The sequence below is a fragment of the Syngnathus typhle genome, linkage group LG2 (assembly GCF_033458585.1).
Source record: "Syngnathus typhle isolate RoL2023-S1 ecotype Sweden linkage group LG2, RoL_Styp_1.0, whole genome shotgun sequence".
In the NCBI taxonomy this organism is placed as follows: Eukaryota; Metazoa; Chordata; class Actinopteri; order Syngnathiformes; family Syngnathidae; genus Syngnathus; species Syngnathus typhle.
This window is the reverse complement of record NC_083739.1, coordinates 24,498,177-24,512,212: the sequence shown is the minus strand read 5'-3', so window position 1 is coordinate 24,512,212 and position 14,036 is coordinate 24,498,177. Positions and strand designations below refer to the sequence as shown.

Here is a 14,036-nt window from a genome sequence, read left to right as displayed (position 1 = left end):
AACGGCCTTCTTCTGCTGTTTGTCCACCACCACAATGTCCGGTTGGTTCGCCATCACCATCTTGTCAGTCTGGATCTGGAAGTCCCACAGGATCTTGGCTCGCCCGTTCTCTGCCACCTTAGGGGGTGCTTCCCACTTTGAACTTGGGGCTTCCAGTCCATACTCTGCACAGATGTTCCTGTACACTATGCCAGCCACTTGGTTATGACGTTCCATGTATGCTTTCCTTGCTAGCATCTTACACCCTGCTGTTATGTGCTGGACTGTCTCAGGGGCCTCTTTGCACAGCCTACACCTTGGGTCTTGTCTGGTGTGGTAGATCTTGGCCTCTATTGCTCTGGTGTTCAGAGCCTGTTCCTGTGCAGCCATGATGAGTGCCTCTGCTGTCCTTCAGTCCAGCTTTTTCCAGCCATTGGTAGGATTTCTTGATGAAGAGAGGGAAGGTAGTCCATACAGAAGGGGTCTCACTCCCAGAAGGAACAATAACAGACATTGAGGACAGCTACAAGTACCTTGGTATCCCACAAGCGAATTGCAACCTCGATGAAGCCACAAGGAGAGGAGCCACAGCCAAATACCTACAACGAGTAAGGCAAGTCCTCAGAAGTCAGCTAAATGGCAAGAACAAGATCCGGGCAATAAACAGCTACGCCCTGCCAGTCATCAGATACCCTGCAGGAATAATAAGATGGCCAAAGGAAGAGACGCAGACCACAGATGTCAAGACACGGAAGCTCCTAACCATGCACGGAGGGTTCCACCCTAAGTCCAGCACCCTGAGACTGTACACTAGCCGTAAAGAAGGAGGCCGAGGACTACTGAGTGTGAGAGCCACTGTTCGGGATGAAACAGCCAAGATCCATGAGTACATCAAGGAAAAGGCCCGAACGGATGACGTGCTCAGTGAATGTCTCAGACAATGGCAAACAGAGGAAGAGTGGCTAGAGACACCATCATGGGAGGACAAACCCCTACATGGGATGTACCATCGGCAGATAAGTGAAGTGGCTGACATCAAGAAATCCTACCAATGGCTGGAAAAAGCTGGACTGAAGGACAGCACAGAGGCACTCATCATGGCTGCACAGGAACAGGCTCTGAACACCAGAGCAATAGAGGCCAAGATCTACCACACCAGACAAGACCCAAGGTGTAGACTGTGCAAAGAGGCCCCTGAGACAGTCCAGCACATAACAGCAGGGTGTAAGATGCTAGCAGGGAAAGCATACATGGAACGTCATAACCAAGTGGCTGGCATAGTGTACAGGAACATCTGTGCAGAGTATGGACTGGAAGCCCCAAGTTCAAAGTGGGAAGCACCCCCTAAGGTGGCAGAGAACGGGCGAGCCAAGATCCTGTGGGACTTCCAGATCCAGACTGACAAGATGGTGATGGCGAACCAACCGGACATTGTGGTGGTGGACAAACAGCAGAAGAAGGCCGTTGTAGTGGATATAGCAATACCAAGCGATGGCAACATCAGGAAAAAAGAACTTGAGAAGCTAGAGAAATACCAGGGCCTCAAAGAAGAGCTTGAGAAGGCCTGGAAAGTGAAGGCCTCGGTGGTGCCCGTGGTCATTGGGGCACTTGGGGCAGTGACCCCCGAACTGGAGGAGTGGCTACAGCAGATTCCAGGAACAACATCAGACATCTCAGTCCAGAAGAGTGCAGTGCTAGGAACAGCCAAAATACTGCGCAGAACCCTCAAGCTCCCAGGCCTCTGGTAGAGGACCCGAGCTTGGAGTGGGAGACCACCCGCGGAGGGTGAGAGGGGATTTTTTTTTTTTATATATATACCGTTCAAAAGTTTGGGGTCACAAAATTGTTTGGGTGACCCCAAACCTTTGAACGGTAGTGTATATATTTATTTAGATAATTATTTATAGATTATATATATAATCTTCTGTGTAGAAAATCTTATAATATATATGTATACTTATATTCATAGATTATACATAATCTTATACAAATATAAAATATAATTTAGAATATTTAATTCATAATATTTTATTATAATAATATTTACACTACCATTCAAAAGTTTGGGGTCACTCAAAGAATTTTGTGACCCCAAACTTTTGAACGGTAGTGTATCATCATCATCATCGGCGGTCACTCGTAGTCGAGTATGACGGTCCTCCTTCTTGGTCTTTGTGGGTCTTCAGGTGGTTGAAGAGGCCGATCCTGGACCCGATAACTCTGGTGCAGTGTGGACAGGGGAATGTAATGGTGGTGGGTTTGGGTTGGGCCTGCTTGGTGGGGGCTCTCTCCTTTCTGCATCTGCGTTTGTCTTGAGCGGCATGGTGGAGGTCAACGTTATATTGCGCGGCGCCGTCACGGACAAGGATTCTCCACGTCGTCCTGTCTGCGGCCTTGTCTTCCCAAGTTTTAAGGTTTATGTGACACTTCTTCAGGTTTGCTTTTATGTTGTCCTTGAACCTCTTCTTCTGACCTCCCGGGGCCCGCTTTCCTTCAGCGAGCTGGGAATAAAGAACTTGTTTTGGGAGGCGAGAGTCAGGCATGCGGATTACATGGCCAATCCATCTCAGTTGGTTTTGGGCAATGGTGGCAGTAATGGTAGGCAAGCCAGCCTCCTCCAGGACGCTGGTGTTGGTGCGTCGGTCCTTCCAGCTGATCCTGAGGATTTTCCGGAGGCATCTCTGATGGTAGGTCTCCAGTGCCCTTAAGTGCCTGCTGTATGTGGTCCAGGCTTCTGACCCATACAGAAGGGTGGGGAGGACCACAGCTTTGTAGACCAGGATTTTGGTCTTTGCTTGGAGGTCACGATTCTCAAAGACTCGCTTCCGTAGCCTTGAGAAAGCCCCACTGGCACAGCTGAGGCGATGGTCAATTTCATCATCAATGGTGGCTTTCGATGACAGGAGGCTGCCAAGATAGGGGAAGTGGTCAACCTTTTCCAGTCGGATGTTATCAATAGAGATGTTTGGGGGGCGGACAAGAAAACTGCAGTTTGGTAGTGGTTGGTGGAGGATTTGGGTCTTTTTTATATTAATGGCCAGACCAAGCTGTTTGTATGCCTTCGTGAAGGCAGACAGAATACTCTGTAGGTCTACTTCTGACAGGGCCACAAGGGCATTGTCGTCCGCATAATGCAGCTCCATGATGGATATGGTGGTGGTTTGACCTTTAGCCCTGAGTCGGTTGATGTTGAGGAGTTGGCCGTCAGTTCTGTACATGATTTTGACTCCGTGGGGCAGATGCTTGCATGTATGGCGGAGGATAGCAGCAATAAAGATGGAAAATAGTGTTGGAGCGATGACACATCCCTGTTTGACACCTGTGTCAACCCTGAAGGGTTCCGTCTCGTCTCCACTGCCGCTGAGCACTGTGGCTGACATGTTATCATGCAGTAGTCTCAGTACTCGGATGTATTTGTCTGGGCAGCCAATCTTGGATAGAACCAGCCAAAGGGCCTGACGGTTAACTGAATCGAAGGCTTTGGTGAGGTCTATAAAGGCCATGTATAGTGGTTGATTTTGTTCCCGGCATTTTTCTTGCAGTTGTCGAGCAATGAAAACCATGTCTGTGGTGCCTCTGTTTGGGCGAAATCCACTCTGAGACTCAGGAAGGATGATTTCTGACAGGGGGGTGAGTCTGTTGGCCAGAACCCGAGCGAGGGCTTTCCCTATGGTGGAGAGGAGAGAAATGCTACGGTAATTCCCGCAGTCTGCCTTGTCTCCTTTCTTGAATACGGGGACGATTAAGGCATCTCTGAGCTGCGCAGGGATTTCCTCTTCTTCCCAGATCTTAAGAAGCAGGGCATGGATGTGCCTGAGAAGGTCGGGTCCGCCTTTCTTCAAGACCTCTGCTGGAATTCCATCGGGCCCAGCAGCCTTGTTGTTCCTCATCTTCCCAATGGCATCCTGCAGCTCGTTCAGGCTGGGTGGCTCTCCCATGCTTTCAGCTGTGGGCTGTTGTGGTAGTTGATCAAGAGCCTCCATCTCAGGTGTAGTGTCCCTGTTTAAGAGGTCCTCGTAGTGTTCTTTCCACCTGTTTGCAATTGCCTCCTTGTCCTTCAGCAGCAGGCCATCCTTTGAGCGAAGGGGGGTTAGGCAGCGGTGGCTGGGACCATACACCGCTCTTGTGGCATCAAAGAAGCCTCTCGTGTTTCCAGAGTCAGCAAGCTGCTCGATCTCCAGAGCCTTCTTTGTCCACCATTGGTTCTTCAGTTTCCTAACCTGTGTTTGGACGGCTGCCTTCGCTTTGGCATGGGCTACTCTTTTCACCTTGCAGTGGATGTCATTTTGCCAGGTGATGAAAGCTTGCCGCTTGTTGTTAATTAGCTGCTGGATCTCAGTGTCATTCTCATCAAACCAGTCTTGATGCGTCTGCTTTTTGTGCCCGAGGCTTTTTTTGCAGGTGTTCATTATGGTAGTCGAAAGTGTGCTCCAGTGTGTTTCAGTATCCTCTGGGTAGTGGTTGGGCAGCGCTGCACTAAGAGCCTCCTGCAGCTGTTGTTGGTAGGCGGTGTCATTCAACAGCTCGATGTTTATTCTTGGCCGACATTGTCTTTTCTGCATCCGTTTTTTCCGCATTAGGCGGATGGACATGATGGAGCGAATGAGGCGATGGTCGGTCCAGCAGTCGTCTGCACTGGTCATTGCTCTGGTGTTTAGGACATCGTGGCGGTCTTTAGAGCGGACAATGACATAGTCGATGAGATGCCACAGTTTGGAGCGAGGATGCATCCAAGATGTTTTGAACTTGTTTTTTTGACGGAAAAGTGTGTTGGTGATGACCAGGTTGTGTTCTGAGCACTTGGTTAGTAGTAATGTGCCATTAGAGTTTGTGTTTCCAACCCCTTCTCGTCCCAGCGTACCCCTCCATAGGTGGTGGTTTCGTCCCACTCTGGCGTTGAAGTCTCCAAGCAGGATTAGCTTATCCTCCTTGGGGACTTCCGATAGGACTTTGTCTAGGTCAGCGTAGAAGGCCTCCTTATCTTCGTCCTGTGCATCAAGTGTCGGTGCATAGGCACTAATGACCGTGGCCATCTGATTGTTGGCAAGCATCAGGCGTATGGTCATTAGGCGCTCGTTAATGCCCACAGGGAGTTCATGGAGGTGGTTGATGAGGCGGTTCTTGATAGCAAAACCCACACCATGGATTCTTGGCTCAGTTGCAGGTTTTCCTTTCCAAAAGAAAGTATATCCACCTTTTTCCTCCTTCAGCTGCCCTTCATCTGCTAGTCGGGTCTCGGAGAGTGCTGCGACATCGATCTGGAACTTCCTTAGCTCTCTGGAGATGATGGCAGTTCGCCTTTCAGGTCGATCACTGGCTTGGTTGTCCGTTAGGGTCCGCACGTTCCAGGCTCCAATGTGTACATGTTTTTGTTTTTGTTTCTGACCGCGTGATGGTGATCCCTCTGGATGCGGTATTCCAGACAGGATTTTGTGAGGCAGGCTATATTTAGGGTACCTTTTCTAACCCCCTCCCCTAAATGGGGTGAGCAGAGTGGATCCTAAATAGGGCTGCTCAGTCATGGGTGCAGCTGCCGAGAAGCTCTTCTGCCTCAGTCCAAAAACTTAACGGCTGAATCTAACACCCACCGCCTGTGTGTCAGGTTGTGGCTAGGGGCTGCCAGACCTCACTGTCCTGCCCCCGTTACCACTTCCTGATCGCCACAGGACTTTATTGTCCAGGATGTAAAATGGAATACGTTCCCTTCAGGAGGACGCCTGCGCGTGACGTCTTTTAACGTGGGGAGACTGATGCGCCTGCAGCCACCACACGGTCCTTGGCAGAAAGGGGCCGGGATCCAATGGCATGAGTCCATGACGATTGGAGACCACCCTCTGTTGCAGCCTTCGTCCGCCTTCAGTGCCGTTGTGACTCACAGTGTCATCCTCCGCCACTCCCACCGTTGAGGTCTTTGGATCGCACTTTGTCTGGAACCTCCCCTTCGACCTTACCGCCATGGTTGAACCTACCAGGAGCCGAGACTCCGGACGGCATCGCTCTTAGGTTCATCGGAACACGCAAGGCTCTCCACCACGGCAAGGTGGCGATCCATGGAGAACACGGTAGTGTATATATATATATATGGTGGCGCACTGGCTAGCACGTCCGCCTCACAGTAAGGAGGGCGCGGGTTCGATTCCACCTCCGGCCCTCCCTGTGTGGAGTTTGCATGTTCTCCCCGTGTCCGCGTGGGTTTTCTCCGGGTGCTCCGGTTTCCTCCCACATCCCCAAAAACATGCTTGGTAGGCTGATTGTGCGCTCCAAATTTGTGCGCTCCAAATTGCCCCTAGGTGTGAGTGCGTGTGCGGATGGTTGTTCGTCTCTGTGTGTCCTGCGATTGGCTGGCAACCAGTTCATGGTGTCCCCCGCCTACTGCCCGATGACAGCTGGGATTGCTCCAGCAAGCCCCCGACCCCCGTGGGGATACAGCGGTACAATGAAAATGGATGGATGGATGGACATATATATATACATATAAACAGTGCCTTGCGAAAGTATTCGGCCCCCTTGAACCTTTCAACATTTCGCCACATTTCAGGCTTCAAACATAAAGATATAAAATTGTAATTTTTTGTCAAGAATCAACAAGTGGGACACAATCGTGAAATGGAACGAAATTGATTGGATAATTTAAACTTTTCTAACAAATAAAAAACTGAAAAGTGGGGCGTGCAATATTATTCGGCCCCTTTACTTTCAGTGCAGCAAACTCACTCAAGAAGTTCAGTGAGGATCTTTGAATGATCCAGTGTTGTCCTAAATGACTGATGATGAGAAATAGAATGGACCTGTGTGTAATCAAGTCTCCGTATAAATGCACCTGCTCTTTGATAGTCTCAGGGTTCTGTTTAAAGCGCAGAGAGAACCATGAAGACAAAGGAACACACCAGGCAGGTCCGAGATATTGTTGTGGAGAAGTTTAAAGTTGGGATTTGGATACAAAAAGATTTCCCAAGCTTTAAACATCTCAAGGAGCACTGTGCAAGCAATTATATTGAAATGGAAGGAGTATCAGACCACTGCAAATCTACCAAGACCCGGCCGTCCCTCCAAACTTTCATCTCAAACAAAGAGATGCAGCCAAGAGGCCCATGATCACTCTGGATGAACTGCAGATAACTACAGCTGAGGTGGGAGAGTCTGTCCATAGGACAACAATCAGTCGAATAATATTGCACGCCCCACTTCCATCCATCCATCCATCCATCCATCCATCCATCCATCCATCCATCCATCCATCCATCCATCCATCCATCCATCCATCCATCCATCCATCCATCTTCTTCCGCTTATCCGGGGTCAGGTCGCGGGGGCATCAGCTTCAGGAGGGACTCCCAGACTTCCCTCTCCCCAGCCACTTCATCTCGCTCATCCCGGGGGATCCCAAGGCGTTCCCAGGCCAGCTGAGAGACATAGTCTCTCCAGCGCGTCCTGGGTCGTCCTCGGGGTCTCCTACCGGTGGGACATGCCCGGAACACCTCCCCAGGGAGGCATCCTGATGAGATGCCAGAGCCACCTCATCTGGCTCCTCTCAACGTGGAGGAGCAGCGACTGTACTCCGAGTCTCTCCCGGATGACCGAACTTTTCACGCTATCTCTAAGGGAGAACTCATTTCGGCCGGTTGTATCCGGGATCTCGTTCTTTCGGTCACGACCCATAGCTCGTGACCATAGGTGAGGGTAGGAGCGTAAATCGACCGGTAAATTGAGAGCTTTGCCTTTTGGCTCAGCTCTCTCTTTACCACGACGGACCGGTACAGAGTCCGCATTACTGCCGACGCTGCACTGATCCGCCTGTCATCCTCCCCTCACTCGTGAACAAGACCCCAAGATACTTAAACTCCTCCACTTGGGGCAGGATCTCATCCCCGATCCAGAGAGGGCATTCCACCCTTTTCCGATCGAGGACCATGGACTCTGATTTGGAGGTGCTGACCCTCATCCCGACCGCTTCACACTCTGCTGCGAACCGCTCCAGTGAGAGCTGGGGATCACGGCCTGAAGAAACCAACAGCACCACGTCGTCTGCAAAAAGCAGAGACGCGATGCTGAGGTCCCCAAACCGGACACCCTCAACGCCTCGGCTGCGCCTAGAAATTCTGTCCATAGAAATTATGAACAGAATCGGTGACAAAGGGCAGCCTTGGCGGAGTCAAACCCTCACTGGGAACGAATCCGACTTACTGCCGGAAATGCGGACCAAACTCTGGCATCGGTGATACAGGGACCGAACCGCCCATATCGGTTGGCTCGGTACCCCGTACTCCCGAAGCAACCCCCACAGAACCTCCCGAGGGACACGGTCGAACGCCTTCTCCAAGTCCACAAAACACATGTGGACTGGTTGGGCAAACTCCCATGCACCCTCGAGGATCCTGCTGAGGGTGAAGAGCTGGTCCACTGTTGCACGGCCAGGACGAAAGCCACACTGTTCCTCGTGAATCAGAGGTTCGACCTCCTGACGGACCCTCCTCTCCAGCACCCCTGAATAGACCTTACCAGGGAGGCTGAGGAGTGTAATTCCCCTGTAATTGGAACACGCCCTCCAGGTTTTTGAGCCGTGCTAACCCCTTCTTAAAGAGGGGAACCACCACCCCAGTCTGCCAATCCAGAGGCACTGTCCCCAATGTCCACGCGACGTTGTAGAGACGTGTCAGCCATGACAGCCCCACAACATCCAGAGCCCTTAAGAAATCCGGGCGGATCTCATCCACCCCCGGGGCCTTGCCACCGAGGAGCTTTTTAACTACCTCAGTGACTTCGACCCCAGAGATTGGAGAGTCCGCCTCAGAGTCCCCAGGCCCTGCTTCCACAATGGAAGGCGTGTCGGTGGAATTGAGGAGGTCTTCGAAGTATTCTCCCCACCGACACACGACGTCCCGAGTCGAGGTCAGTTGCACGCCATCTCCACTGTAAACAGTGTTGACGTTGCACTGCTTCCCCCTCCTGAGACGCCGGATGGTGGACCAGAATTTCCTCGAAGTCGTCCGGAAGTCATTCTCCATGGCCTCACCAAACTCCTCCCACGTCCGGGTTTTTGCCTCAGCAACCGGCGAAGCCGCGTTCCGCTTGGCCATCCGGTACCTGTCAGTTGCCTCCGGAGTCCCGCAGGCCAAAACGGCCCGATAGGACTCCTTCTTCAGCTTGACGGCATCCCTACCGCCGGTGTCCACCAGCGGCTTCGGGGATTTCCGCCACGACAGGCACCAATGACCTTACGGCCACAGCTCCAGTCAGCCGCCTCAACAATGGAGGCGCGGAACAAGGTCCACTCGGACTCAATGTCCCCCGCCTCCCCCGGGACGTGGGAAAAGCTCTGCCGGAGGTGGGAGTTGAAGCTCTTCCTGACGGGATTCCGCTAGACGTTCCCAGCAGACCCTCACAGAGCGTTTGGGTCTGCCAGGTCGTACCGGCATCTTCCCCCACCATCGGAGCCAACCAACCACCAGGTGGTGATCCGTTGACAGCTCCGTCCCTCTCTTCGCCTGAGTGTCCAAAACATGCGGCCGCAAATCCGATGACACGACTACAAAGTCGATCATCGAACTGCGGCCTAGGGTGTCCTGGTTCCAAGTGCACACATGGACACCCTTATGTTTGAACATGGTGTTCATTATAGAAAATTCGTGTCGAGCACAGAAGTCCAATAATAGAACACCGCTCCGGTTCAGATCGAGGGGGGGGGGGGGGCGTTCCTCCCAATCATGCCCTTCCAGGTCTCACTGTCATTGCCCACGTGAGCATTGAAGTCACCCAGTAGAACGATGGAGTCCCCAGAAGGAGCGCTCTACAACACTTCCTCCAGGGACTCCAAGAAGGGTGGGTACTCTGAGCTCCCGTTTGGTGCATAGACACAAACAACAGTCAGGACCCGTTTTTTTACTCGAAGGCGGAGGGAGGTGAACCCCAATGTGCAGGCGCCCAGCCGGGGGGGGAATAAGTATACCCGCACCTGCCCGGCCACCAGATGCTCGCCTTCGAGCCCCCGCCTCCAGGCCTGGCTCCAGAGGGGGCCCCGGTGACCCCGCGTCCGGCGCGAGGGAAATCTGTGTCCATATATATTTTTTCATCAGAGTGCTTTTTTGAGCCGTGCTTTTGTCTGGCCCCTCACCTAGGACCCTTTTTTCGTTTTTTTCCCGTTGCCATGGGTGACCCTACCAGGGCATGAAGCCCCAGACAACATGGCTCCTAGGATCATAGGGGCACGCAAACCCCTCCACCACGATAAGGTGACGACTCACGGAGGTTTGCACGCCCCACTTTTAAGTTTTTTATTTGTTAAATTTTTTTAATTATCCAATAAATTTCGTTCCACTTCACAATTGTGTCCCACTTGTTGTTGATTCTTGACAAAAAATTTAAATTTTATATCTTTATGTTTGAAGCCTGAAATGTGGCAAAATGTTAACATCATGACGAAACAGTGTTAAAAGTGAAGTGAATTGCTGCTAAATTGTCTATTGATACTATAAACAGACTGATCAGAACTTATTTTGTGGTAACTCTACTCTGTATCTGTGTGGTAAAGCTGGAGCTTTAAACAAGGTTTTTCACGACTGCTGCACTTGTCAGCGTCTCTATGGACAGCAGTCAGTCAGCGGAACGATAAACAGTCCAGCGCCTTTTTTGCTTGCAAGTTATATTGCCTCATTTAATTGAAATCTACCAATTTATAACGTATATGCACGTACATCAAAAGGCTCCACTTTCTATGACAGTTAAGGACTTTAACAATGTGGGAATGCCAAGTGTGGCCGCTTTTAAGAGAAAATATTTCACTTCGCTTCCTGTTAATCTAGTGGAGTCGGAGGACAACAAAAGTGGCCGGCGACAAGTTATAGTATCAATACCTACACACAAATAAGGTTTGTCGCATTTTGGTAAAAGAGGGTGGACACACTCTTATTTATGTGGCTTCAAACAGACGTTTTGTTCTGTTTGCAGCCACTTCCCAATGCATGGTAACCGTATGACTAGGATGCTTCTTGTAAACAAGCTCCACGTCGCTCGATATCTTGAAATTGCAATCATTCTTCAAAGTTCTTGTGAACATCTCTACTTATGTCAGCTTCAAACACCTGATGCAAATATTAGAATGATCAGCTTCAAGATTTTGAAATTTGAGCAAAACGTCTTCCTCTCCACACTACAGTTTACTGAAAAGCACATTAGCACACACATTTAAACAAAAGTCAGCAGTACAGGGACAATGTTTTTTTTACTTTCCCTTGAATTTTATCTTAACCATAATTCCACATCTTTAGCCAAAGGTACAATCCTAGTGAATTAATGCACATTTTAAGTCCTTGTTGTAGCTATTGTTGAAACCAAACGTAAACTGCCATGGCTACTTCGGGCGTCAGTGATTCTTCGTCTTTTAGAAGAAGAAAGAAGAAGAAGATGACAAAAAAGATGAAAAAGAAACAGCAGCGAGGAGCATGATTCACAGACACTAATGTTTGTAATGCACAATAACAAGGGTTTAAAAGGTTTAATCCACCAGGATTGTACGCTTGTCTGAAATTTAGTTATGGTATATGCCATTTTACTTATTACTTATTAGCCAATGTTTCATTGTACTCGTTCGTTGAACGCTCCTCTCACAGCCTGCAGCTCCCCATTCTTCATTTTACATTTTGTGTGTGCATGTCTGTGTCGCTTAGGAACGTGTGGCAACAGAGGAACAGCGGTGGTTACAGGAGAAGGAAAATGACTTCCTGGCTCCCTTTCTCAGGCGACTATGTGACATCGAAATTGTGCGGGCTGATGACGCAGAGCGTTTATACAATGATAGTTTGACAGAATTTAAGGAGCGTATGGTCGCACAGGCACAACTTATCCAGGAACGTCACGACCAGGTAACTGACATTAGAAAGAATACCAAATTTTTTTTTTCTTTTCAGCTTTAGAATTTTTAGTCAATATTTCAATCGTTTGTGTGTCTGTCTGTTCATGTTATTTTAAAAAGGGCTTCGGTCAGCCTCTTCCAAAAGGACATTGAACACTTGCATGTTTTGCGTCAATAACAAAAAAGGGCCCGAAATAAGTAAACAATGCTAACCTATGACACATCAAAATAATCGCTGTTTCTGATTTTCGTTACCTTATAGTTTGGTGACATGAGGGGGTCACATTATTAGGAAGTCTGTGACATTCATGATAACTTCTCTGGCAGTCAGTCAAATGTCAACCGGTGTGCTATATGTGTGTGTGCATGCGTGCAGGCCACACAGGCGCTACAGAAAATACAAGAACATTACCAGGAGGACCAGCAGAACATGAGCCACCAGGAGGAGAAGGAGTATCAAGCCTACTGCGCCCAGCACACCTCTCAGATACACATCGCCCAGAAACGACTCAGCATGTATGTCACGCACACACGCACACACGCACACACACGCACGCACGCAACCACACGCACACACAGCTATATGAATGACACAAGGGTGTTTGCAGGCACAAGAGATCAGCAGCTCAGAGGTATCGTGCACTGGACCAGAGGCTCAAACAAGACCCCAGGCTGGCCCCTTACCTACTCAGCAGAACACACACACATAATATATAAATTAATGCTGTGATTGATTAATAGACTCAAGAATAATGATGGATGTTTTGTTGGATTTTGTCCACAATTTAGGGAGCGCGCTATCTGCGCCTCATGGCAAAAGCCATTGCCAATCACCTGTTATCCAATTTACCGTTTTTTTCCGTGTATAGTGCGCAATATTTTACTAATTTATTGTCCTAAAATCTGGGGTGCGTATTATACATGGGTACAAAGAAAAAAAAAAATTTTTTTTTTTTTTTTAAATTTTTTTTTTTTTTTTTTTTTTTAAATAAAGTCATGGTACAACAAAACCAACAACAGGACTGACCGACAAAGTCGTGGAACAAAAAGACAGGGTGACATTACCAAAGACAGGAACAGAATGACAGTAACACATGCAATGATCCAACGGTGAGCGAGGGGCAGACAGGACTTAAATACAAAACACGTTACATCGATTGATGTGACACAGGAAGAGCGGGGTGACACGAACAGAAACTATGGCAACCTAGACACATAGCAAAACTGGGGACGAGACATGACAAATCTCCCCCGAAATAAAACTCACCTTTCTTCTTGTTTGTTGTCAATCGCGCATCGCATTCAGCCATCCTGCCCAACACACTTAGTAAAATTCATAATTGACGACACATCGTTTGATGCGATGGTGCAATCCTCGATGGTGTGTTATTGTCAAATATTGTTTGTTTTTTAATCTCCATCGCGGACCGGACGTCATACGGAGGCCGCCATTACAGATGCGCAGAACGGTTGCGCAAGACACGTCAGCTATATAAAGAGCGAGAGTTCAGTTCTCCACCTATTAGTTTCAATTCACAGTTTAATTAGCAGTTTCAATCAGCAAATAACAAAATGCGTATTACAGGTAATATTTTATTTCACAACACTTTGCCTTGTTCCTTTCGTCTCTGCTGTTCATTTCAAACACGCTCCATACGACCGCAATGCTCTTGTATCAGACGCTCGCTCGATCACCTGCTAGTTTGCCGTCTGTCACAATGTACCCTACACAAATCCGAAACATTTGTTGCGGCTCCGAGTCACGACGAGGGGCAAGTTTTGGTTTCCAAGGGTGTTTTTATTCCTCTTCAACGTCTCTCCCATACAGAGCCGCCGTGTGCGCACGGAGCGCGGTGGTGCGTTTAGGGGCAGTCGGAGAAATCAACGCCAACAAAAAAAATGACATCCAGCCTAGTTAAGACCATACCAAAGACTTTAAAAATGGGACCCATTGCCTCCCTGCGTGTGTGACGATCTTTGGGACTTAAAAAAAAAAAAAAAAAAAAAATTTAAATTTTTTTTAAAAAAAATTCATAAAAATTGGGTGCGTATTATACATGGGTACAAGCTTTTTTCCAGCATCAGCATGCCATTGTTAGGGGTGCGTACTATACATGGGGGCGCACTATACACGGAAAAAAACGGTACTCACTGCGTGCTCGTTTGATTTCTTCAGATTTAGGAAAATGCTTAGACACTGAAGCAGAAA

The 14,036-nt window shown here is 49.0% G+C and overlaps 1 protein-coding gene across 1 annotated transcript in view; it reads left to right on the top strand.

Annotated features, from left to right (window-relative positions):
* The window catches only part of ccdc135 (coiled-coil domain containing 135), a 97,419-nt gene extending 84,672 nt beyond the window's left edge, over window positions 1-12,747 (top strand). The window contains exons 16-18 of the mRNA XM_061272158.1: window positions 11,643-11,837; window positions 12,204-12,343; window positions 12,436-12,747. Coding sequence (XP_061128142.1) covers window positions 11,643-11,837; window positions 12,204-12,343; window positions 12,436-12,544 — 444 coding nt within the window. The 3' untranslated portion in view covers window positions 12,545-12,747. The remainder of the gene's footprint in view (window positions 1-11,642; window positions 11,838-12,203; window positions 12,344-12,435) is intronic.
* The last annotated feature ends 1,289 nt before the right edge of the window (window positions 12,748-14,036 follow it).